General features: G+C 26.3%; 1 protein-coding gene across 2 annotated transcripts; it reads left to right on the top strand.

Annotated features, from left to right (window-relative positions):
• The first annotated feature begins 4,808 nt into the window (after positions 1-4,808).
• LOC119687210 (exportin-1) lies at positions 4,809-24,225 on the top strand. 2 transcript variants are annotated; one of them, XM_038101461.1, is made up of 7 exons: positions 4,809-5,163; positions 5,649-7,308; positions 15,882-16,252; positions 16,323-16,802; positions 16,868-17,200; positions 17,262-17,627; positions 24,011-24,225. In XM_038101461.1, the coding sequence occupies exons 2-7, from the start codon at positions 5,823-5,825 to the stop codon at positions 24,158-24,160; spliced, it is 3,186 nt and encodes a 1,061-aa protein (XP_037957389.1). In that variant the 5' UTR covers positions 4,809-5,163; positions 5,649-5,822; the 3' UTR covers positions 24,161-24,225. The 2 variants fall into 2 exon arrangements, with proteins under 2 accessions (XP_037957389.1, XP_037957390.1); XM_038101462.1 differs by lacking the exon at positions 4,809-5,163 and adding an exon at positions 5,295-5,387.
• Positions 24,226-26,040: the final 1,815 nt, after the last annotated feature.

The following is a 26,040-nucleotide window of genomic DNA, read 5'->3' as shown; positions in this document are numbered from 1 at the left end:
ACAAAAAAATTCCTATCTTAATTGTTCCCAAAAAAAAATTTCCCAATTTTGACATGTTTTACTGCAATAGTTGATATATATGTATATGTGTAATAATTGTTTATAAATAAATTTATATCAATAATATGATCAATATAATAATATATTAATATATATTATATCAATATAATAATATAATTGGTTTACATATTTATCAATATTATTTAAATTAATATTTTTTTATTAAAATATTAAAATGTCTTTCACTCATTAAGCACTTTCCTAAATTTCATTGACATAGTTATATTCTATGTATATGTATATTTTATTATAATATATGTATGTATTTATTACTCAGTGTATCTTTTTTTTTTAAAGAATAAAAATATTTACAATTTTCTAACTATTAACTATAACTATACTATAACTATAATAATTAATATCAATAATTATTAGAGATGTGAATAAAAGAATTCTAGGCAATATACAATAAATTTAGGGAGAAAATTTCATTAAATTTAAAACCTTACTGACCTTCTGCATTGACAAATACACATTATCGAGTTTTGTTCTCAAACAAAAATTTGTAACGTGGTGTCTACACTGGCTAAGCATGGCTCTTAGTGAAAATTTGAGAGGAGTAGCAAAAATCATGCTAAAGTCTAGATAATTATTATCATTTGCCTTTTATTGTAAAAGACACAAATAATTGCTATTTTTATCTTAGGATCATGGTATGTAGAGTGTCATGGGCAACATTGTTGTTGTTTTCAATGCAAATTATAAAATCGAGAATAAGAAAAAAGAATAGTCGGTTCAAATTTGGTCATAACTCTGCTTAGGCAAAGCAGAGTTATTATGTAATAAATGTGAACATTTGTGTCTTTTAGAAGCAAATTATTACAATTTCTGTGACATTCGACATAACATGTGTTTTCGTCAATGCCCAAAAAAGAGAATTTCGACGAGCCCATGACACTCTACATAATCTGGCCTTACAGAAAAAACTAGTGAGCGGACCATCTTTATTTGTTTATGCATTTCCTTTGTAAATAGAAACAAACATAAATCAAATGGTTTATCAACTCTAGAGCATTCGCTACATTACACCTTATGGGAAAAATATTCATATTTTAAATTCAAATCGGACATTTGCAAACATTGTCGTTGCACTTGGTTTATAGTCACTTTTATTGGAATGAGTGGTGTTCGTAGAATTACTGTGTCTTCGCTTTACAATCAGATTTGTTAGATATTTTTAACTACTGTTCGTGTACCATCGCATTGTTTTGGTTATTTGATATTACGGAACAATATAATTGGGACTTAAATTGATTCCAACGGGAGCTAAGAAATCACATTAAAAAATTCACCACTTCATTTTGACACATCAAGTATTCGAATGATTTTGTTTCAGCTATATTAGCAAAAAGTGAATTCTTGACAGCAGTTGTCAAAAAATGTATTATTTATCTAATTGTATATATTCTAAATATTTTAAAATAAATAAGTGAACTTTTAATGTGTGTAAGTAAAGAAATGAACTTAATATAACAATTTGTTAGATGTAGTTTTTTTTTATTAAATAAAAAAGTTTAATTTTAAAAGACGAAAGAAGAAACGCATCAAATCACTAGAATTCTTTTTCTCTTTCACTGTATGAAACAAACAACAATTTTGATTGTTGCGTTTTCCAGTTTTATTACCAATAGATCAAAATTTATCCAAGTAGCTGCGGTACGGTACAATCTTACGCTTTGTGGTAACGATATAATCAAGGTAACACTATCAAATGAGATACGAAACGGTTTTGTCCAGGTATCTTGTGCTTTATATTCGTTCATATTTGGGCATTCCTTCAAACAGTTGACAGATTTATATCATTTATATCATTAAGCAGTGCAGTGTAAACGGTAATTTGTTTAAGCTAGAGAAATAAATTCAACTTATGCATGTAGTTACCAAATATTTGCAGACATCAGCAATATGTAGCATATGAAATCACACAAAGTATTGCAAGAATGTCGTTCACTTTTGTTATAATATATTTTTCTATAAAATTATTCCCGCATAAACTTTTTACAATATATAAACTATTAATAAATACAAAATAAAATTAAATTATTATTAAATAATTATTAAAACATTTTTATAACGAATAGATGTTTTTTAAAATAATTTTACTTACCTACATCTCTGGTTTTCATTTTATATATTACAATTAAAAATAAATTTTTTATATTATTGATTTTCCAAAATACTACTTACACATATTAAATTAAATATATATATGTTGAGATTATCGAAAGTGATAAATCATAGAATATAATTTAAAATTTTTAACTAGCATTCCTAGCATTAAACAAGAATTTTTATTAACATAGCGATTGAAAGGAGAGCCTTGCACGAAAATCTTCTAGTGCTTTTTTGTTGAGATCATACATTATTTCATTTTCATATTCTTCTACATAAATTTAAAAAAACACGTGGTACTCACTTGATTGTATTTGGGTCCGATGATGATCATTTAAATATGTGGAATATGTAACAAAATAATTATAATAATAATAATTATTAATAAAATGCTTATTATTGTATTAGTATTGATCTCATTTTATTGTGCAATTGAAACAAAATAATAATTTTGCAACACATTTATATATTTTTTTTAAAAGCACATGCGAAAATGCAACTCAGAAAAATTTCCCTAAGAGTTGTTTGTTTTTTTTTTTGAATGTTTAAAATTAGCGTTTTGATCGTTTACTGTACATTTAACATAAAATTAACATAAAACTTTATATAAAAATAATATTGTTCAAAATTTTGACATTATAGGAAATGTTTTTTTAGAAGTTTAATATATATAAAATCTTAAATATTTATTTACATTCAATATAAAAATCTTGTCAAAGTTTAGTTAGATTTTGGTAAGATTTTTGCATACACTCACATTTTTGCATTAACACATAATTGATGCAAAGTTCTTAACAAAGTCCTTAATATCAAAGCCCTTCTATGATTTCTAAAGAGAGCATCTGAGAGAGTGTAACATCTCTGTAGAAATTTTAAAATGATATACAGTCTTTACTCAAACTTTTTCTTTCAAGTAAAACTTGTGTTGATGATGTGAATCAGCTGTTTGAATTTAAAGTAAAAAGAGTTCTTAAATTTTAATTGTATTAATTGTAATACATAAATTAATAGTAAAATACATAAAAAAATGTAAAATAAATATTTTGTTAAGTGAACTAAATAATACAACACAGTCAGAATATAAAATCATTAATATACTTTGGCATAGTGACTCTGATAATGATTTAGAATTGCTGCATTCATTTTTAAAGGAAATTATAAAAGAAAAAGAAAACGAAAATATGTAAAAAATTACATACAAGATGTTGTTTGGAAATATAACGACAAGGAATACAAAAGTCATTTTCGCATCTCGCGGAGCTTTTTTAATTCTTTATTTATAAAATTTCCCCCTTCAGCAACAAACCGTTGCGATGTCACATTAAGAAATTTATCATCTTTAAAAAAATTCGTTAAGTTCTTGCGATTTACAATGTGTAAATATAATTTCTTATCATTTTGCAATTGCAGAAAAGTTGTTGGTGAATATGGTACAACAATTTCTCTTCCCTTCATTATATCTATAATAATAACATAAAACAAAATTTTTATATAATAAATTTAATTACAAACAGTACTCTAATTTACTTTTTTAAATAAAAAGTATATAAAAATATTTGCACTTATTACTATAAAATTTATTTTGTTTTTCAAAATTTCTTTCACGCTCTTATTTTTTAACTTTTATATCTGTTGTGTTTTTCAAAAAATAGCTTTTATGACCAGATTTTACACAAAGCTGTTCCATGTAAATTTATTTGTGTTATACTGGACTCGCACGAGAGTTTTGTTTATAATTTTAGCTATCAAAACTTTTTAATTGGCATTTACAATAACAACAATTGACAGCTAAAATTACAAACAAATCTACCGCGTGAATCTAGTACTACGCTCTTGGCTTATACTTTATTTCCGTCTTACCCGAGTTTCATTACGAGTAGCTTATGGAACAGATCTAATTTATATTACATTTTATATTCAAATGACATTATTTTTATTGTTAAAAATTATGTTTAAATAAAAATATTCGATACAGATTATAAATCTTAACATATTGTTTTTTTTTTATTTTGGTTACATATATTAAAAAAGACAATATATCAATATATATTTATGTATTGTAATGAATGATTTTTTATTGTAAACAAAAAAAAATATTTCACCATTATACTACTAAAATTTGTAATTATATGTATTAAAAAAATAAATACATTAATATTTATATATTGTACTGAATGATATTTCTTTTATACATAAAAAACTATTTCTCCATTTTAATATGAAAATTTGAAACATATTTGAGAATTCACGTATTTAAATTTATTTAGATGTCATTATGTTTTGGTATAGATTGTAAGCTGGTATTTAAAAAAAATAGTACGTTAGATATCTTTGAAGTTTCATATTTTTTTACATTTTGCTTGCTGTATATTTTTCCATAAGATGGCGTTACTTTCGTTTGAAAGTGTTTGGAAAATTAAAATATTATTATAAATGTAATTAAATATTTTATATAATTATAAAAATTTGTTTTATGAAATTATTGTAAATTATACTTATAAGATATTAAAAATTTGTGTTTTGAACTTGTATCAAAAATGTATTTAAAGACTTTTTTGAGTTTAAAACTGCTTGTCTGCTTCTTCCTTCATTCTCAGAAACATATATCAAAAAACAAAAAATAGGGAAATTTTGTTTTTGTATTTGCGCATGATCAAGAGGACGCTGCTGCTGCTTCACTGCTGTTATGTTAAAAGAAATTCACATCACAGCACAAAAAAAAAACTGCGAAATTTTCTTAAATATATTTTGTGCGAGTTTTGCCGCTGCAGTTTTAACATAAATACAAGAAAATATTTATAAAAACAAAGCAAAAATTGATTTGCTCAGTTTTTATGAAGGTGTACGCATCAATCGGCACTATTTTTATTAAAATTATTCAAATTGAAGTTAGCCGAAATATACTTTTTAATTCTTCTGTCTTCTGTTTCTCATTTCAATAAAATTCGAGTCGGTGCGAACGAGTTCAAAAAGAACAATTGGGCCGTCTTGGTAAGTACACATGCGAGTTAATTGCATCAAATCCCGCAATTCCCGCAATTTTTGTTTGCAAATCTGCGTTAAATGTGAGCACACAAATGTGTTATTATTCTAAGGAAATTTTGCTGCAAGGGGAATGCTGTTGCGAAAGTAGCCGCCAAAAATGTGCAAGGGTTATAATGTAGTGATGGAATTGTAAATAATTGTGTGCTAGTGCTTGATGAAAATAGTTCTAGGTGAAGTTAGCGCCTTACGGCCGAAATATTTAATATCGAAGTGGCGCAGTTAATGCCTCTAAATTCAATAACTAATAATAATGCATGCAGCACAAGTTTTGTGTACTAAGAACGCATGCTAGCACGCGTTTGCTTTGGAATTGTCAAAATTTGTGTAAAAATACCGGCAAAAAAATCATATTAAATTATTTCAATTAAAGTTAAAATATTTGTAGAAAAAAATAAAAATAGCATTTATAATTTAATTTTTGTTTTTTGCAGTTTTTGCAATAATTAGCGGTGAGACGTATACAACTGCAATTTCAGCATTTGAGCATTTGAACATTTGACAGATTATTCGGTTTTGGTTTTGGTTTTGTATTCAAAAAATATATTAACGTTGCTGCTGAAATATTGAAATATTGAGGCTAACAACGTCGCTTTTACTGCTGGAAAATGGCGATGCTCTCGACGGAGGAAGCCAGCAAGTTGTTGGATTTTTCGCAGAAGCTTGACATAAACTTGCTGGATAAAATTGTTGAATGTTTGTATAGTTCTCAAGGTGAGCAGTTGCGTCTAGCGCAGGACATATTAACCACTCTTAAAGAGCATCCAGATGCTTGGACACGTGTCGATAGTATCCTGGAGTTCTCTCAAAACCAACAAACAAAGTTTTATGCACTACAAATTCTTGAAGAAGTCATCAAAACGCGTTGGAAAATATTACCGCGCAACCAGTGTGAAGGCATTAAAAAGTATGTTGTTGGTTTAATCATAAAGACCTCATCAGATGCTGAAGTGATGGAGGCAAATAAAGTTTATCTGAATAAGTTAAATGTAATTTTAGTGCAAATATTGAAGCGCGAATGGCCGCGCAATTGGGAAACTTTCATTAGTGACATTGTCGGTGCTTCAAAAACTAACGAGAGTTTGTGTAAGAATAACATGGTTATCTTGAAGAACCTGAGTGAAGAAGTGTTTGATTTTTCTGCTGGGCAAATAACCCAAACTAAAGCAAAACATCTAAAGGATACGATGTGTTTAGAATTTTCTCAAATTTTCCAGTTGTGCTCATTTGTTTTGGAAAGTTCAATGAATGCCCCACTTATACATGTCACACTGGAGACTTTACTGAGGTTTCTTAATTGGATACCGCTCGGTTACATATTTGAAACGACGCTGATTGAGATATTAATATTTAAGTTTTTAAGTGTACCAATGTTTCGTAATGTTACTCTTAAGTGTCTGTCTGAAATTGCGGGTCTTACCGTACCCGATTACAACGAGAATTTCGCTACCCTATTCCGAGATACTATGACGCAATTGAATCAAATGATTGGCCAAACAAATAACATGAGCCATATTTATGCAAATGGTTCCGATACTGAACAAGAGTTCGTTCAAAATTTAGCAATGTTTTTGTGCACATTCCTGAAAGAACATGGAAAGCTTGTTGAAGATACACGTCATGTTGAGTTTCTTAATCAAGCATTGCTGTATTTAGTTCTGATTTCAGAAGTTGAAGATGTGGAGGTCTTCAAAATTTGCCTCGAATATTGGAATAGTTTAGTAGATGATCTGTATAACAGCGAAACATTCAGTGATGCTTTATCCACTGGTAAACGTGGCACTCTACGGCGACGTAATTTTTATGCTCATATATTAACGAAAGTCCGTTTCATCATGATATCACGCATGGCCAAACCCGAAGAGGTGCTTGTAGTGGAAAATGAAAATGGTGAAGTTGTACGTGAATTCATGAAGGATACCAACGCTATCAACCTGTATAAGAATATGCGTGAGACTTTGGTGTTCTTAACTCACTTGGATTACGCGGACACTGAACGTATCATGACTTTGAAGCTATTAAATCAAGTTAATGGTACGGAGTTCTCATGGAAAAATCTAAACACACTTTGCTGGGCGATTGGCTCAATATCTGGTAAGTGAAAAATAATGTTTTTCTAATTTATGTTTATTTATTTAGAATTGCTGTGTGGATTATGACTGTTTCATATACAGTAAAAATAGATACGAAAACATACTGTTCTATACGGTATGTTTTGTTTTAAGTTCAAACTGAAACCGTCATGTATTATGATGCATAAACAAACACTTCGTAAGTGTTTATAAAGTGGAATAAATACGCTTTATGTCATAAAATAAAAATATTCATTTAATTATCATTTAACTTATGATATAAAATTAGATGGACTTATGCTCAATTCTTAGTAACTTAAACGCTAAAATTTCTTTATAATAATTTTATTCAAATTGGAATTCAATCATTGCAAATAAGAAATAACTATTTTGTTAATATATAAAACAAAAACAATAAAATAACAACAACATATAAATATAATTTCATAAGAGTTGAATTTTAATCATTTGCGATAAGAAAATAACTATTTCATTATTATAAAATTTATAAATAACAATATATAAAAATAAAAAATAATAAATAAATAATAATAATTTTATTAGAATAAAAATTTAATCATTTAAAACAAGAAAAGAACTATTATTGATATATGTATAAAAAAAACATTTTGTAAAATAAAAACAATTCAATAAATAATAATTTTATTAGATTTAAAATTTTATTATTTTAAATGAGAATACTTTTATTAATATATAAAAAAGAAATTAATAAAATAACAACAATATACAAATATTATTAAAATAAAAAATAAAATTATTTTATAAATATTCTCCTGAGTCATCATATAATAATATAATTAAATATAAAAGTTTAATACAATAAGAAAATTGTTATATTATATTAAATTATCATTTTACTATTATATGAAAATAATTATTTTATTAATATATAAAAGTAATCAATTTATTAAGATAGAAACTTTATTCATTTAAAATTGTAATAAATTTTATGAAAATATAAAATAATACATACAAAAAATAATTCTATTAATACATAAAAATTTTTATTGAATTCAATACAATTACAAATTTGAATTCAAATATACAAAAAATAATTTTAAAAAAATATTCAAAACCTCTCTATTAAAACATAAAATAATTTTATTAACATAGAAAATAAATATTTTATTCATATGTTAAAATAAATATTTTATTAAAATAAAATATATAAAATAAAATAAATAATATATATATATATTATTCATATATGAACTCCAAGATTTTAGAATGGTATTGTTATTTATAATGCTTACTACAATGAGCTAATACTCTAGTTAAACAGACAAGAAGCCCAATTTGTATTTGATTGGACATGTACTAGAACTCTACATCTCGTTAAACGAACTAGGTGTAATTCTAAATAGAAAATTCAATTGGTCCAAAAATATAGACAATAAGAAGTAAAAAACTGCTTATCGCAATCTGCATCTTTAAATATGGTAAAGATGTATTGGCAATATTAATTTACGATGTAGTCGTTTGGTAGCCTTCAATTGAAAGGAAAAGATAAGCTGTAAGATTAAATCAAAGCCGAAGTAGTCTGTGTTTTAATTACAAAATGCTTGACGTCAACGTTAAAAGTCCTATAAATTTTTCTTTTTCCAATCAAGTTAATAGGTTTCGGATGAACTGTCAAAGCAATAATTAAAACAAGCTATATTAAAGATTAGAAATCATACGCAGTCCACTAATATCCTTAAGAAAGTAATTTAAGGCAATAAGTACATAGAATTACACCTAGTCACATTCAATTTGCCCATCAAATAAATAAGTTTTTTGTCTACTTTTTACTTTTCATTCAAAAATCTAAATACACAGTTTTATTTGTTATTGTATTAGCTATTATAAAAAAACAACCCGTTCTTCATAACGGGTTAATTAATTCACACAAATAATAAAATATTGCGAAATGCGGTTGTGCAGAACAATAGCAACTTTATTTATTATATTAAATTTTTGTATTATTTTTCTAAATTTTGTATAAAGCCCTTTGCTTTTTATTACTTGGGCACTTCTACGGGTCATAGGCGATATTAAATTGTTAATAAAACTATTTGGAATTTTATACCATTCATCTTTCATGACCTCAAACATTTGGAAACTTTTCGACCCCCAAAGCGAGGTTTGAGAATACTAAAATGTTCTCAATTGAATTAAAATCAGGTGTTTGGGCTGGCTAATCTAAAATTGGAATTCCATTTTTCAAAATCCATTCTCTTATCAGCTTTAAGGTGTGTTTTTGGTCGTTATCGTACTGATATACCCGTCGGAGTGACATTTTTCATCCGCCATGGGGTACCATATGGCTCTCTAAAATTTTTTTGTACACATGTTCTGCTATTATTTGATGAATTTCATGAAAAGATCTTAGTCTAAATCCTGAAAAGAACGCTCAAATTATTACTGACCCACGCCCATGCTTCACAGTCGCTTGGCAGTTACGCGGATACAAACGTTTTTCTTTTTCGCGACGTACTGTGCACATCCCATCAGAATTAAAGATGTTAAATTTTGATTTATTGCTGAAAAAAATTTTTTTCCATTTAGTAAGAGTCTAATTTAAGTGATTTCATGCGAAATTTGATCTAAATGAAGTATATTAATATTAATTAAAAAGCAAAACAAAAATCTGCCTCTTTTGCTAATGCTTTTTAGTCAACATTGGTTTTTTGACTGGTCTGTAACTTTTGAAACCGGCTTCGAAAGTAAGCCTGCGTACAGTACTAGAGTCAACACCTTGTTTAAGCTCGGCTACGACCTTTTTCAACGACACGAATGGTTGTTTTTTTTGTAATTCTTATGATGTTTCGATCAATTCTACAAGTAATCTTAAGAGAGGCTTCACCCAAATAAACCGTTTTAACGGTATTTTGTCTAATTATATTTTTTTATAAGCTGCGAAACAATAAACTAATTAATTTTAAATATTTTGGCTATTTCATTTGAGCACTGCCATTTAAATATTTTTCAATTCTTGCTTCTTTAAACTTCAAAGTATACGTGTCACGAGCCATGATAAAAACGTACTTCCATTACCTGATTTAATATTGAACTATTCTGTGTTTATGTTCTAATTTGCTTAAAAACATTAATCACAGCATAAAAATGCAAAAAATCAAAAAAATATCTTGCTAGAATGCACTTTGGTCATAGATCTATCATTGATCTTGTCTCAGTTGCTATTGTTTTGCACAGCCGCATTTCGCAATATTTTATTATTTGTGTGAATTAATTAACCCGTTATGAAGAATTGTAGATTTTGTTGTTTTTTTATAATAGCTAATACAATAACAAATAAAACTGTGTATTTAGATTTTTAAATGAAAAGTAAAAAGTAGACAAAAAATTTATTTATTTGATAGGCAAATTTTAGTTGCTATTGTTATGCACAACACTGTATATTAATTATATTACATAATATAATTTTATATGTATTTTTTTAAAGAATAAAATATTATATATATTATATTAATTATATTATATTATATATATTATATTTTATATATTATATTATATATATTATATTATATATATTATATTATATATATTATATTATATATATTATTATACATATTATATTATATATATTATATTATATGTATTATATTATGTATATTATATTATATTTATTATATTATATATATTATATCATATATATTATATTATGTAGTAAATTTTATGTATATTATATATATATTCTATATACAAAACTTTTTCTTATTACAATTATTAATTAATTGTCGTATATAATCGATAAAAATTAAAATAAGTTTCAAAAATTCTTAGCTTTATTATTGTTATATGAATTTATTAATTTATTTTTTATAATTCTATTAGTATAGTATATATAGTATGGTATATATAGTATGGTATATATAGTATAGTATATATCATTATTTCATATCTATGTTAATAATATGTATAATTTTATTTATAACATATTCGTGTTTAAATGAATAATTTTCATAAAAATAAAATTTTTTTCTTTCGAAATAAACGAGTTACTATACTTAAATAATCATTCTTTCAATAATAAAAATATTTTCAGAGAGGTTTCGAACAGTAGTGAACTACAAGAACAAATTGCCAAATACCCATCATCAGTGGTCTTGGAATTATTTCTTATATTTAGTTATTCGTAAATAATTTTTTGAGATTGCAACAGCTATAGTATGGTTAGCCAAAATTTCAATTAATTAAAATAATAAAAATTTTGTTGTTGTAATTCACTACTATTCGATAAAAACCTCTATTGAAAACAATAGTTTATATTAAGAACCTAGTTTCTCTCGTCGTAAAGGACGTTAAAAATCAATTTCATAATAAATTAATTTATAATCATTTTTAAGCTTAATTATTTTGATTAAATTAACAAAAAAAAAATAAATAAAAATAAAAGTGTTAACATTATCAGTAATAATATTAATATATAATTTTATGATTCTTTTGGATATGGTGTGATATAATTTTGATTACATTTTTTTTTTATATATTATATATTTATAAATATATATTTTATATTCAATTATATTATAAAATTTTAAAAATAAAACTATTATTAATGTAAAAATATTTTCATATCATTATTATAACAACAAAAAAAAATGTTAAAATAAAATTAATCGATTTTAATTTCGAATTATTTATTCCTAAAAAATAAATAGCAATTATTTTATTAATGATAATAATTTATATATATATATAATATATATATATATATATATATATATAGATATATGAAAAATTTATCGAATATGAAAATTTATTTATATAACTAATATTGTTGTAAATTTGCATTTAAATTATTTTACCGAACTATAGATAGTAGAGATGATAATTTAAGAAAAAAACTGAGCGCATTACCGCAACAACAACTACATATTATAGGAGCTTTATACTATATATACGTTATACTAACTATGTAGTCGACCAGTTCATATTTTTTATTTTAATTTAACTCGTTTAATTTTTATTAAATAAATGCACTATTATAATGTAAACGTAAGAATTTAGAATAAATTAATAAAGAGATAATGCAAAATTATGATTTTGCTGAAAATGCAATAATGTTGAAAATAAATAAATATAACATATATATAAATATTTTCATATATATATGTTTATATACCATATAAATATTTTTATTAAATAAATATTTTTATTATTATAAATATTTTTATTATATAAATTTTTTTTACTACTATATTCTACTACTATTTTTTATATACTATATTCTACTATATACATATTTTTGTCATATATATATTTTTATTATCTTAATAATTTTATTATATAAATATATTTTACACATATATTTTTATTATATATATTTTTTTATTATATATATTTTTTTATTATATATATATACTTGTTATAACAACAGTTGAATAAAAATAAGTTATTATGCCGTCTGTTATTAATTTTTATGTAATACAACAAATTTAAAATGGAGTAAAAATAAAGCTAATAATATTACCATACCATTAAACATAACTAATTTATTAAAAAAAAAATATCTTTCTAGAAGTAAAAAAAAACTTCGAATATATAAATACATCTTATTATCTATAATATGTAGTTCGTGATCAAAAACTTCACTGAAATGCAAAAGCATTAAGTATTAAAAGTCCAAATCGGCTATATTTAAAGTTTTCGAGTCTATTCAGGTAATCAAGTGCCGGTCATTACTCCCAACAGGGACAATACTGGTGGATAAATGTTAAGTGTAACAACAACAATAAACCAACAAATAAAAATATTAAATAATTTGGACAAAATTGCCAATAATTCACATTAATCATAAAATCAGAGTCCGATTTAACAAAATATAATCAAAATTAAATTATAATAAATTTATTATATTTTTAATAATAATTATTAATTATAAATTATGCTGTAAATAATATAATTATAAGTTGTAATAACAGTAAAAGTTGATGAATAAATTGTAATAATTGATGACGACGAATCATTTGATGAATCAATTAAAATAAAAAAAATAAATTAAATTTAAAATGTTTTCATATAAAATTTAATAAAAATAATAAGTAAAAACAAAAAATATAAATATACAAAAATATATTTATTTAAACATTTAATTTAATTAATGGTATTATATTAAATGTTATATATTATAATTAACATTTTATTATTAAACATTTATATAAATTATTATTTATTTAAATTTGTTATATATAAAAAATTAATTTTTTTAAATAAAAATATTAGCCTTTAAACCAATATATATTTATTTAAAAACTTAATTTTTTATTAAACATTTATATAAATTATTATTTATTTAAATTTGTTATATATAAAAAATTAATTTTCTAAAATATAAATATTGGCCTTTAAACCAATATTCACATAGCAGCAAAAATGATCATATAAAAACCTTATTATTTGAAATAAAAATACAAAATTACAAAAGCAGTTGTATCAACAAATAATACAAACTTTTATCTAAAAAAAATATATCTGAACAAAAAACTAAAAACATGTAATTGTTAAAACTATTAATGAGTTTCATAATATAATAGTAAAATAATGTAAAATATTATTAAAGTATAAAGAAGTTTAGAATTTAAATATTGAAGGGCATATTTGTAGATTGCAAGCAAATTTTTTCAATTGATTCATTTACGTTGTGGTCTTATTGTGGTTTTGGAGGCCGTGTTACACTTACTTTAAAATTAGACGGGTAAACGTGAGGTCCAAGACCAAGTGCCGATAAAAAATCACATATTTTTCATACCGAGACAGTAACTGTTTGGAGATCACGGTTATTTCATAACATAATTCTAAACAGGCCGCTACTTGGAATTTTTGGGTATGATATATATCTCTCATGTGGTGTATAAAGTATCTTAACTCTTGGAAGTTACTTGTCATACATAAATACTATATACTTAATACTGCATAATACTGCTACTACTTTTTGTACTTCTAACGGGCAAACTTGAGCCCTATTGATTTATAGTAATGGCGTATATAGGTTTAAAGATTTCTTCACGTGGTGGCAAGTTAAGTTCAAAATATCCACTCATTTCTTTTCCCATTTATTTCGGGAAACTTTACGTTTCGTAAGGATTTTTTATTAAAAACGTAGAAGGTTTTTTTTTGTCTTCTTCCACCAAAAGATTGTAAGAGAATTAGAAATAGTTCATGAACATTAACTCACGTCATGTGAAGTGGGTATTAGGGAGGTGGGCTTGATAGTACTCCCTTAAGATTTTTTAATTAACCAATCTATAAGAACAATATTATCTGTTAAGCTCATTAGCGATATATATGCTTTAGTCATAAATTCGGAATATAATGTCATAAATCACCAACTCAACTACAATCATTGATATTTTTATCATGATGGGCCATGTATGATGGGTAAAAAGTATATATGGATCAGTAGGTCAGCACACGGGTGAAGCCATACTTTTTTTTATTATCATTATTCTCATAGGCTACTGATAAGTAAAATTTTGCTTCATTTCAATTTTAAATGAATATAGTTAAATCACTTTGTATGTTTAAAATTAATCACTACCATTAGTCATTAAAATATGGTATTTTTATTTGCTTTTATAAAATAACGTTGTGTTATTTTAAATGCCTTATGTGATTTGGTATTAGTTTCAATATAGAAAAAAAATATTATATAAATAAACAGTTTTGCACAATATATTTGTTTTAAAAACTGTGATTCTCGATAAAATGTGATTTTATTTATTGTGATTTATATATAACTATTTGTAAAAACTATAGCCATTCATATATGCATTATATTATTAACTTTGTTTGTTCTCGTGGATCACATTTAACTTCATACAATTAAAAAAGAATTTTAATATCATTTTTTTTTATATAGTTTTGTCGTTATTTCCTAATACAAGCCCTTCTTTATTTTGTTTTAAATGCAACATCATGGAGTTGAGAATTGAATGCAATATTTATTGGTTTTTAATTTAATGAAATTAATAATTAATATAATCCTTAATAAAACAGCAACACATGATCTCATATGGTTGGTAAAATTGACTTTTAAATTATGTAAGTAAAATACATAAATAGACGACGGATATATCAAATAAACATTGCTCAGGGGACTATCGCATTGCGATGTTTGGTTCTACGACCACAAATCGTTTCTTTCGAAATATAATTTTGTAGTTCCCTAAGAACAAAAACTGTTTATTTATTGTGTAATTTTTATTGTTTTTGGTTTAACCTGCCGGGGTCTGCTTGTGTGATCTCTTTGGGGGGACGTTAAACGACCACAAATCATTTCTTTCGAAACATAATTTTGTAGTTCCTTAAGCATAAAAATTGAAAGGTTAAATGGCACTTGGTCGTCTGGCTCTACGAGTGGCTCCGGGACGTATACTCGGCCGTTCGTGGAACCTCTAATTATCGTTAGTTTCTAACGCTATTGTATTAAATTTGCAATAATCAACTATAATAAATTTTAATACATAATTAATAATATTATTATCTAGTAAAGATGGAAAAAATTACTTTATATTCTTTGAAAATCAACAATAAACTTACTAATATTTAATTTAATTATATCTCCAATAGGTGCTTTTTGTGAAGACGATGAAAAACGTTTCTTAGTAACTGTTATTAAAGATCTATTGGGTCTTTGTGAACAAAAGAAAGGCAAGGACAACAAAGCGATTATTGCATCGAATATTATGTATGTTGTTGGTCAGTATCCACGTTTTTTGCGTGCCCATTGGAAATTTTTAAAAACTGTCGTCAATAAACTATTCGAATTTATGCACGAAACTCATGATGGCGTACAGGATATGGCTTGCGATACATTCATTAAAATTGCTATTAAATGTAGGCGCTATTTTGTTACTATACAACCAAATGAGGCGTGCACTTTCATCGATGAGATTCTAAGCACTATGAGCAGTATCATATGTGACTTACAACCGCAACAGGTATGAGAGTTTACAATGTAGTTCTTGTAATAATAAACATTTTTAACATTTGTATAATTTCACATTTTAGGTACATACATTTTATGAAGCTGTTGGTTATATGATTTCAGCACAGATTGACCAAATACAACAGGATGCTTTAATTGAAAAGTATATGTTCTTACCTAATCAAGTCTGGGATGAAATTATATCGCGTGCTTCAAAAAATGTCGATTTTTTGAAGAATATGACGGCTGTTAAACAGCTAGGTAGTATTTTAAAAACCAATGTGGCCGCTTGTAAAGCCTTAGGTCATGCTTATGTTATACAGTTGGGTCGTATATATTTGGACATGTTAAATGTTTATAAAATAACATCAGAGAATATAATACAAGCAATCGAATTAAATGGAGTTAATGTTAATAATCAACCACTCATAAAAGCAATGCATGTTGTAAAGAAAGAAACGCTAAATTTGATTTCTGAGTGGGTTTCTCGTTCTAATGACAATCAGCTGGTTATGGATAACTTTATACCGCCTTTATTGGATGCTGTGCTATTAGATTATCAGGTAAATGATATAGTAATAAGTATGCAATTGCAAATATTTTATATTTCATTTTATATTTAAAATAGCGTTGTAAAGTACCATCAGCAAGAGAACCAAAAGTACTTAGCTCGATGGCTGTTATTGTTCATAAAATGCGTAATCATATTACCAACGAGGTACCAAAAATATTTGATGCAGTTTTTGAATGTACGCTTGATATGATCAATAAAAATTTTGAAGACTACCCACAGCATCGTACTAGCTTTTATGAGTTGTTACAAGCTGTTAATGCCCATTGCTTTAAAGCATTTTTAAATATACCACCAAATCAATTTAAGCTTGTATTTGATTCCGTTGTTTGGGCATTTAAGCATACGATGCGTAATGTAGCAGATATGGGTCTTAATATTTTGTATAAGGTATGTATTAAATTATTTGTTTAAATGAAAAATTTTTAATTGTTTTTATTGTTTAATTAAGATGCTGCAAAATTTGGAACAACATCCACAAGCTGCGCAAAGTTTTTATCAGACTTATTTCACTGATATACTAATGCAAATCTTCTCTGTTGTAACTGATACATCGCACACAGCTGGTTTGGCAAATCATGCTATTATATTAGCGTATATGTTTTCATTAGTTGAAAATAATAAAATAACAGTGAGTCTTGGACCTATGGAGGATAATACTATTTTCATACAGGAATATGTAGCATCATTATTAAGATCAGCTTTTAGTCATTTAACTGATAACCAGATTAAGGTTTTTGTTACGGGTCTATTCAACCTTGACGAAAATGTACAAGCATTTAAAGAGCATTTGAGAGATTTCCTTATTCAAATTCGGGTATGTATAAAAAATAAAAGTGTTATTAATGTCACTACATGTAAGATAGTATATATAAAACCATTTCACAATTTTTTTTATAACGTAATTTATAAGGTAATTAACTTTTATAAGGTAATTCAAATTAATTTCGTAAAATTTTGGTATAGTTGTTGCAATTGTTTTTTGAGATTATATAGTTTACTAAGATTATAATTTTTTCTGAAAAGCTCAACAGCGAAAACTCTGTTAAACACATACTTTCATTAACTAGCACTTCTTCTAACTTTATCATATCATCTTACGTCCAAAATTTTCAATCAATTTTTCCATTAAACAGTTTTCTTAAGAGAGAAACGACAAAAGTAATAAAATTTCATTATCTTGTCAACTTCAAAGTAATTGCAAAAACTCAAAAAAACACTATACACAATTCTTGTTTTTGACAAACTGGAAATCAAATTTTGTTAAAATGATAGTGGAGCACTTCTTCCCCTTATCTTTATTCCAACGACATATTTCTCCAGCCTCTATTCCTTGTCTTGTAATTCACTCTAACATGAAAAGTAATGAGAGCAATTTTTTGGTGAATAGGTACTTCATATGAGTTTTTGTAGAAGCTTCTGCTAATACTTTTCGTGTTGACCGTATACGCGGCTGTTAAACCATTGCGATGTCCTGTTTATCTTATAGGACTTTTAATCTTAGGTATAAGTACTTGTAACTAAAATGCAAGTTGCATTCTTAAGTAAACATCAGATATTAAAAATTAACCCATTAAGTACCAGACAATTTCAGACTTGAAATTTTACGTTGAAATTTCTATAGTAAATATTAAAATAAAACAAATTTAAGTAAATGAAAGTAAACTCACTTTCTGTTTACCTAAAAAATATAAAATATTCTTTGAATTTTAAAAAATATTCATAACTAGCCGAGTACCACAAGGTGAACCGAAATGGGTTAATTCTGTCGGTAAAGTAGATTTTTCATTTATGTACTACAATATTGCCAATATTTCATGACATTCGAACAAAAAGTAATTATCAATAGAAGATGTTCTTACGTTTTACTTTTCGGTTTTACTGATCGTCACATATTTACAAGTAATTTCTTGGAAAATATTTTAAAATAAACTGTAGTACCTCAACTAACAAACCAAGACATCAAATTTATCTTACTGAATCGGGGAATGGTAATAAATGTATTTAACAATTAATAAACATAAGCAAAGAAGTAAGACCAATTAACTTGTAGTTTTTCGTTTTCGAGTCAAATTCACTTCCATAAAATTGTAATTGAAAGAATTTACTAAAATACTGAAAGCATTTATCTATACATTGCAATGACACCTTTTCGTTGTCATTGCCATTTGCTGGGGTAACCTCAGCCTTATCAGACTAAAATATTCAAAGACGTAGTTATTTTAGATTTTCTTTGTTTATACTTTATTGTTGATTATTATTAAGTTAATAATAATGATATAAAATTTTAAAATATGTGTAAAAACAAAAGGAATTTTAGTTATTTACTATCAAGCCATCCGAAGAGAAATAGTTGTCCTGGGAGTCCTTGGTGTGAGATTTTGTATGGATGTTCTACGGATTCTACTTCTGCCCCTTTTGTATAGTTATTCCATTATAAGTATATTGATTTTATGATTTATTTTTTAGGTAGTAGCCTTATACTTGAAAACTTCTATCATTCTTCTTTGCGTACTAAAAACGCGTTCACAGCAAAATTAAACTGGAATTTTTTATTAATATACCTTTAGCCTTTATCTTAGGCTTAATCATTTACTAAAAGACCTTTTCTTTTGATAAACTTTTATTGGTCTATGACAATATAGTGTTTTCCCACGATATGCTTGTAATGAATTCTATATTTGTTATCAGTTTTTCGATACAATTGTCAAAATCCCCATTGTGAAAAACATACATATACAGATTATTGTACTTTCGCTTTACTGCTTGACCATTTTCTAGATGTAAAGTATAAATGTATTTGGTTTTGGTGTCTTCGTCATCTTATTTGATATAATATCCAAATGAAACACCAATGTGTGTAAATTATCTACTGAAATGTTATGGTATATTTATTATAGACAATTTAGAGTAAAGACCACGTGCAAAAAGGTTACATATAGAAAAGCAATAAATTGATTTAAATGAATGTGAAATTGGAAAGGTTAATGGTCAATGCAATAAAAACAAATTAAGAATAAAAACTAATTAAAACAAAACAAATAGCAATCAAAGAAAGTAAAATATAATAAAAGTATTTGTCCCGCCTCTCCGAAGAAACTATTATAACAAATTGTTTATGGATTTTGTTTATTTTTCTTACTTTTATTTTATTTGAAAAGCATATTCTTGCCTATTTTAGTAAATATATTTCATCTAAATATATTATTTAGACTAATTTTAAACCATGTTTAAGTATAGTTTTTCACTTAAATAACCAGCCAATCGGACAGACGGACGGATAATCGTTGGTTTTAATATCTGAATAATTTATTTAAATTATTTAAATTTTAGTTAAAAAGTTTATTTTTATAAAACTATAATGATAATTCTTCATATGTTACAAATACGTACCTAAAGTTTCTCAAGGTACAAGTATATTTGTTGTGTCAAAAATAGACTAATCATTAGTAAAAATTTTCGCATATGTTGTTAATATGGCGTTTACACTGGCCGCAAATGACTGATTTGAAATCAGTCACTTGAAATTATTTACATTCGTTGTTATTCATTTGTTCTCATTTCAAACAGCTGTTTTGTCAACTTGCCTGTTAATTTGATTTTTGGCTTGTGCCAAAAAAATGTTGGATGAAGGTAAAATATACCTTCAAACCTTACAATATAAACTGAAAACTTATTTTTAGCTTTATTTATTTATTTTTATTTTTTTGGGAAGTAGAAATTCTAAAAAGAGATGCATCGTTTTTAAGGAAATGCAACCACCGAATATTTATTTACTTTTTTTTTAAATATGTCAAAAACAGCGTTGTCAAACTGTCAAAATGCCATTATGTTCAATGTGTTTATTTACATTTTGAATTCATTTAAAACTCTTTGGAACTCATTTATAAAACTCTTATATATTATAAGCAATTTATGCGAAAGTTTTGTCTATAAACAATAGTGTTTAATACATCAGTTTTTAATAGTTAAGTAAATTTATATAACTGCGATTTATGCATTATTTCTAAAAATTAAATAATGCAATTAAATAACAAAAATTGACAAAACTTTAATCGGAATATTGCAAATTAGCTGTATTGTACGTTAAGTTTGTGTGTCAGACATGAGTCCTCTGTTTAAATTTGCGTTCAATTCCTGACAAAAATTATATTCTAATATTTATATCCATTATAGTTATTTGGCGGTTTCCGATATAGCTAAGTGGTCAGCCCAAAAATTCACTTAATTAAAAGTTAAAAAAGTTATTTGAATTCGTAGATTTCCTCAATATTACCAAATAGATCTCTTCCTATATGACAAAAATTTAAATGACAAAATGGAGTAGGAGATTTGAATAAATGTTCTTTTTGTATCTCTTTGTCTCTTTAAAGTCTTCCATCTATCTTACAAAGATATTTTACAATTGACCTATGAAGTAAGCTACATACTGATTTTATCAACAAAAACAAACTAATTTATTCATTAATATTCACATACCAAAGTAAATTTGTCTATTATTGTTAAAATGCCATTAAATAATTAGATAGATGGTTATATTTGTTAGAGCGTTGTTTAGTTATAATATCCGTCTAAAAACTTATGACTTAGAGGTGTAATAGCTTATCACCGAGCGGGCTAATAACTTATGACCGAGCAATTTAGTAAGTTCTGAGAGAGCGGTCTAATATTTTATGTGCGAGCAGTCTAATAACTTACGATCGAGCTGTCTAATTACGTTAATAACAAACAAAGAGGTAAAAGCAGATTAGGCATCACTAGCATAGACTCTCTGAAGTCTGTATTGTTAGATGAATGGCAGAAAATTTCACAGGGAATGGCAGCAAAATTAGCTGAATAAATGCCGAGGAGGTTAAAAGTCGTTCTTGAGGCAAACGGAAAGCAAACAAAATATTGAAGTGTAGATTTTTTAGCTTTTTATTTATTAAATTTTTATTTAAATTTATAAATTTATTTATTAAATTTATTTGCAGTACATTTTTTTTTACACAATAAATCTGGATACAGTTTTGCTGTATTGCTTTTATTGATATAAAGCGAATTTAATTGTTTTTTAAGTTTAAAGAGATTTGAATAACTAAACTAAAATATTTATCAAAACCACTATTTAAACTATTGAAATAAAGCAAACAAATGTGGGAGATATATTGTACACTTTATTTTGAGGCTAATTGTACATGAAAGTAGTTAAAAGTAACAAGAATATTGAATTGTATCAAGAAATATTTATTCAATCTTCAAAGTTGATTCCACCATCTTTAAGATAGTGCTTCTTTAATATTATGCATTCATACCAGTTTGATTTAAACACTGCTGTACCATCTTTTTTCGGTATGTTTTAGTTTGTTGTTTAATATAGTAGCATGTTTCCACTGCTTACTTAAGTAAGTTACTTAAGAACTTTAAGATTTTGTCGTTTACATTAGCACAAGTTACTTGAGACATATGAAAGAGCTTTTGTATGTCAAAAAGTTCTAGTTGTATAGCTTTGTAACATAGCGTCACTTAAAGCACTGTAACTTGTAAACAAATGGTCGGATTAACATATGATTTTGACAGTAAGCCTAAAAAGGTTGCCACTTTCGAAAAAAATATTTATTTAGTATTAGTGCCGCCATCTATGTGTCAGTCACACACATTATTGAACGAAGTGTTATTAGAAGCAGATGACATTAAATTTTGTATTGTTAGAAGATAATAATTCAGTATGGATAATACAGAAAATGCAAAGTATTTCATACATAATGTTTGTGATTTTGTTCATAATAAGAATGCACCAGCTGCTGCATATAGAAACGAACATGATTTATAATAAATTACAAACTATTCAAAAACAATAAATAACAGAGATATTAAATATATATTTGATATATAAACTTATTTTATTTATATATCAATTTTATATTTTTTTTTTATGATAAACAAATATTTTAAAAATTCCTTATCTTTTGTTTGTTTGGATTTGTTGATTTTTTGTTTATATTTACACTTTGTTTCGTGTGTCAAAAATGTCGAATTTCGATCATTTGCAATGTTGCATTCGACATTTTTAATGTAATGTTGACTTACTATATTTTTAAGTAAGTTAAAAAGCGCGAAAGCTCTTTGTATGGTTAATGAAATTAACTTAGCAATCTCAAGTAAGTTAACTGGTCAGTGGAAATATGCTATTAGAGTTCAATTTAATGTAACTTTGTATGGAGTTTACTGCTCTAGAGTGGATTAGAGTGACTTCTATCACTACGAGTTCACGCTGGATTTAATTTAGATTAAATAAAAATAAACTAATAAATAAATAATTAAATATAAGAATTATTTCTAACACCACTGCTGATGGGTATTTGGCAATATTCTGAACAGTTGTATGGTCAGCCAAAAATTCAAATAATTAAAATAATATAAAAAGAATTTTTGTTATTGTAATTTACTACTGTTCGAAAAACCTCTTTATGAAAGTTATTTATTTAATACCTCCAGTTCAAAAAGTACCCGAATTTTGTAAATAAAACACACAAATTTAAATTTTATTCCAAATTTATTTTATTTCCTTCAAAATATGAAGGATTTCTGAAGCGATACACATATGCCAACGCTTATCTCAATCTTCCATACACTTTTCGTAGGCCCGTGCAGGTATGGCTTTTAGTTTCTTCGGCGAATTCCCTTTTACCGATTCAATCGACTCAAAACCGTTTACCACGAAGGGGCAATTTGAGTTTCGGGAACAGGAAAAAGTCGCACAGTGCCAGATCTGGCGAATATGGTGCCTGAGTATTCCATAGTGAAAATCGCTAAATGCATTTGAGGTAGTCTCACATGAACAGCTGTTATATACAAACTAATTGACAGATAGTGCTCGAATTTGTACCATATCATATGTCAAGGAAGGGTGTACCAACATAACATAACATAAAATTTTTGAAAAAGGTCTATTACTTAAGGAGTAGTTAACAAACAAAAAATCCGGATACTTTTTGAGCAGAAGGTTTTACATTTACTATATTAAAATATTAATATTAATAACATTAAAATATATATATACATGTATAAGTTAATAAAGTGGAGCACTACGACCATGATAGATATTTTTTTCTATTAGTATCTACTAGTTGAATCACTTTTTTTTTCTGATATTTTTGTTTATCGTATGTGTTAATTATGTGAGTACTAAAGAGTTGTTTTTTTTTTCTTTTAATGCAGGAGGTCACCGGTGAAGACGACTCTGATTTATATTTGGAGGAAAGAGAAATAGCATTGCGGGAGGAACAGGCAAATAAACGTCTTATGCAGCGTAGTGTTCCTGGCATGTTAAACCCTCACGAATTGCCTGAAGATATGCAGGATGAATAAGTTTATTTATTTGAAAAAAAAAAAAATTAATTTTTACGGATTCTTTTTCATAGTAATGAAAAATTTAAAAATTTATTAACTATAAATAAAAAAAAGCATTACAATGTAACAATAATAATTTTACACATTGCGCGAAACTATGTTACATTTTATGTTATAAATGAGACATTTGAATAATTCTGTTTGTTTGAAGTGAATAATTGTCGAAGTATGAATGTATGAGGAATACTATTCAACCACATATATACTATATATTATTAATAATATTAAACTATTTAATATGCAAACGAGTAATATTAAAAAAGCGAAGAATGATTGCGTCATTAAATTTTTAAAGTTAAATTTGTACATTTAAAGTTAAAAAATAAATCAAGAAAAATAAAAAAAACTAAAAAGTAATGTTATATATCAAAGAAACAAAAAGTAAAAACAACTAAAAATAAAATTTGATGAATTGTGTGAACGAAACAAATATTGGAATGCTGATTTTTATTTAACGATCTATGTGTAAGAATGTATATGTTCTCGGTATTATATAATTTGCGATAGTTACATGTCTTACTTAAACCATATATATTTTTTTTATTTGTACCTCCTTCTCTTAATTTTCATTTAATTATTAACGATACAATTGCATAGATAAGGTTATGTTAATCTAGCAATTTGCCACTATTTTACCATTGAAAATTGATTCAATAATTAGTAACGGAATAAACACTTCAAAACTAATTTCACAATAAAAAAAAACGCATTTTCATTTTAATGGATTAAAGGTTATCTAAGTTATATATATAAAAAAAAAGCCAAAAATTATATAAATATGAAATTTGATATTTAACTCATTCATGATAGCACACAGGATTATTTATTTTAAAAATCCGGAAGTAAACGTAAATAAAATACAGATTGAGATTTCAAATTTTTTTTTTTTTTAGTATTTATTTCAGTCAACGTTAAGCGGTTTCCAATTCCGAGGCATCCTTATGTCTTTCATTGGCGACTGATTTCACGTGACGGGAGTCAAATCATGTGCACAACCCAGATTTAAAGTCCTGTTGATAAGACTCGCTGTACATATTATTAGTTCATTACCCAGCAGGTGCCAGGTAACTATCAAGGGGTAGCACGTGGAGACTGTGTGACAACTTCGATTGAGGACGATAATGATTACGCTGACATTTTCCATGTTAAATACAATCAAGCACGTTGCCTTGTGTACTCTCCCTCCAGAGGCGCTTGGAAAGACATGCTGTGTCAGGCCGAAACCTTGCTATTAGATGTAATATTCAACATCATTCAAATGGCTGCTAAAGGACATTTTTTTTTTGTTGCAGTAGGTGGAAAGCATCGAAAGCCACAGTGTGATACTTGAACCCATTAAAACCACCTCTTAGGAATGAGTGGAAAAGATTCCCACAGCAATGTGAAAACTTCATTCCAGTAATCAGGGGAGAGAGAAAGTAGGTAGACTTAATAACTTGTGAACTAGGTTCATCTAAACCAGAAAACAAGGGCATTAATTAAGTGGAAAGGGTAATAATGAGAACATTTAACAGTACTGAATTCTTTTATGACAGTGAGTTATTGGTATTCGGCTGGCAGTAACTTAGATATAACTTAACGACTCTTCAATTTCAAGGCATCAAAAGTAATGAAATAAGCTTCTGGATTTTCCAGCAAGACAATGACCCAACGCACACTAGTCGAAAGCCGAAGCAATGGCACAGAATTAATTTTATTAAAGTAATGGAGTGGCCACATCAGTCTCCAGATTTAAAGCCTACTGGAAGTTTGTGGACTAAAGTTAAGAAGAATGTAGCCAAAAGCATTCCAAAAAGTAGTAATGAACTTTGAGCCGTTTGCTAACGTTTTTGAAACCA

The sequence above is a fragment of the Teleopsis dalmanni genome, chromosome X (assembly GCF_002237135.1).
Source record: "Teleopsis dalmanni isolate 2A chromosome X, ASM223713v2, whole genome shotgun sequence".
Classification (NCBI taxonomy): Eukaryota; Metazoa; Arthropoda; class Insecta; order Diptera; family Diopsidae; genus Teleopsis; species Teleopsis dalmanni.
Note: the sequence above shows the minus strand (reverse complement) of the source record. Positions and strands in the feature narration are given on the sequence as shown.

Coding starts and splice junctions, on each gene's coding strand:
- LOC119687210 (XM_038101461.1), top strand. CDS start 5,823: ATGGCGATGCTCTCGACGGAGGAAGCCAGCAAGTTGTTGGATTTTTCG. Junction 16,253..16,322: donor GTGACTTACAACCGCAACAG/GTATGAGAGTTT, acceptor TTCACATTTTAG/GTACATACATTTTATGAAGC. Junction 17,201..17,261: donor GTCTTAATATTTTGTATAAG/GTATGTATTAAA, acceptor TGTTTAATTAAG/ATGCTGCAAAATTTGGAACA.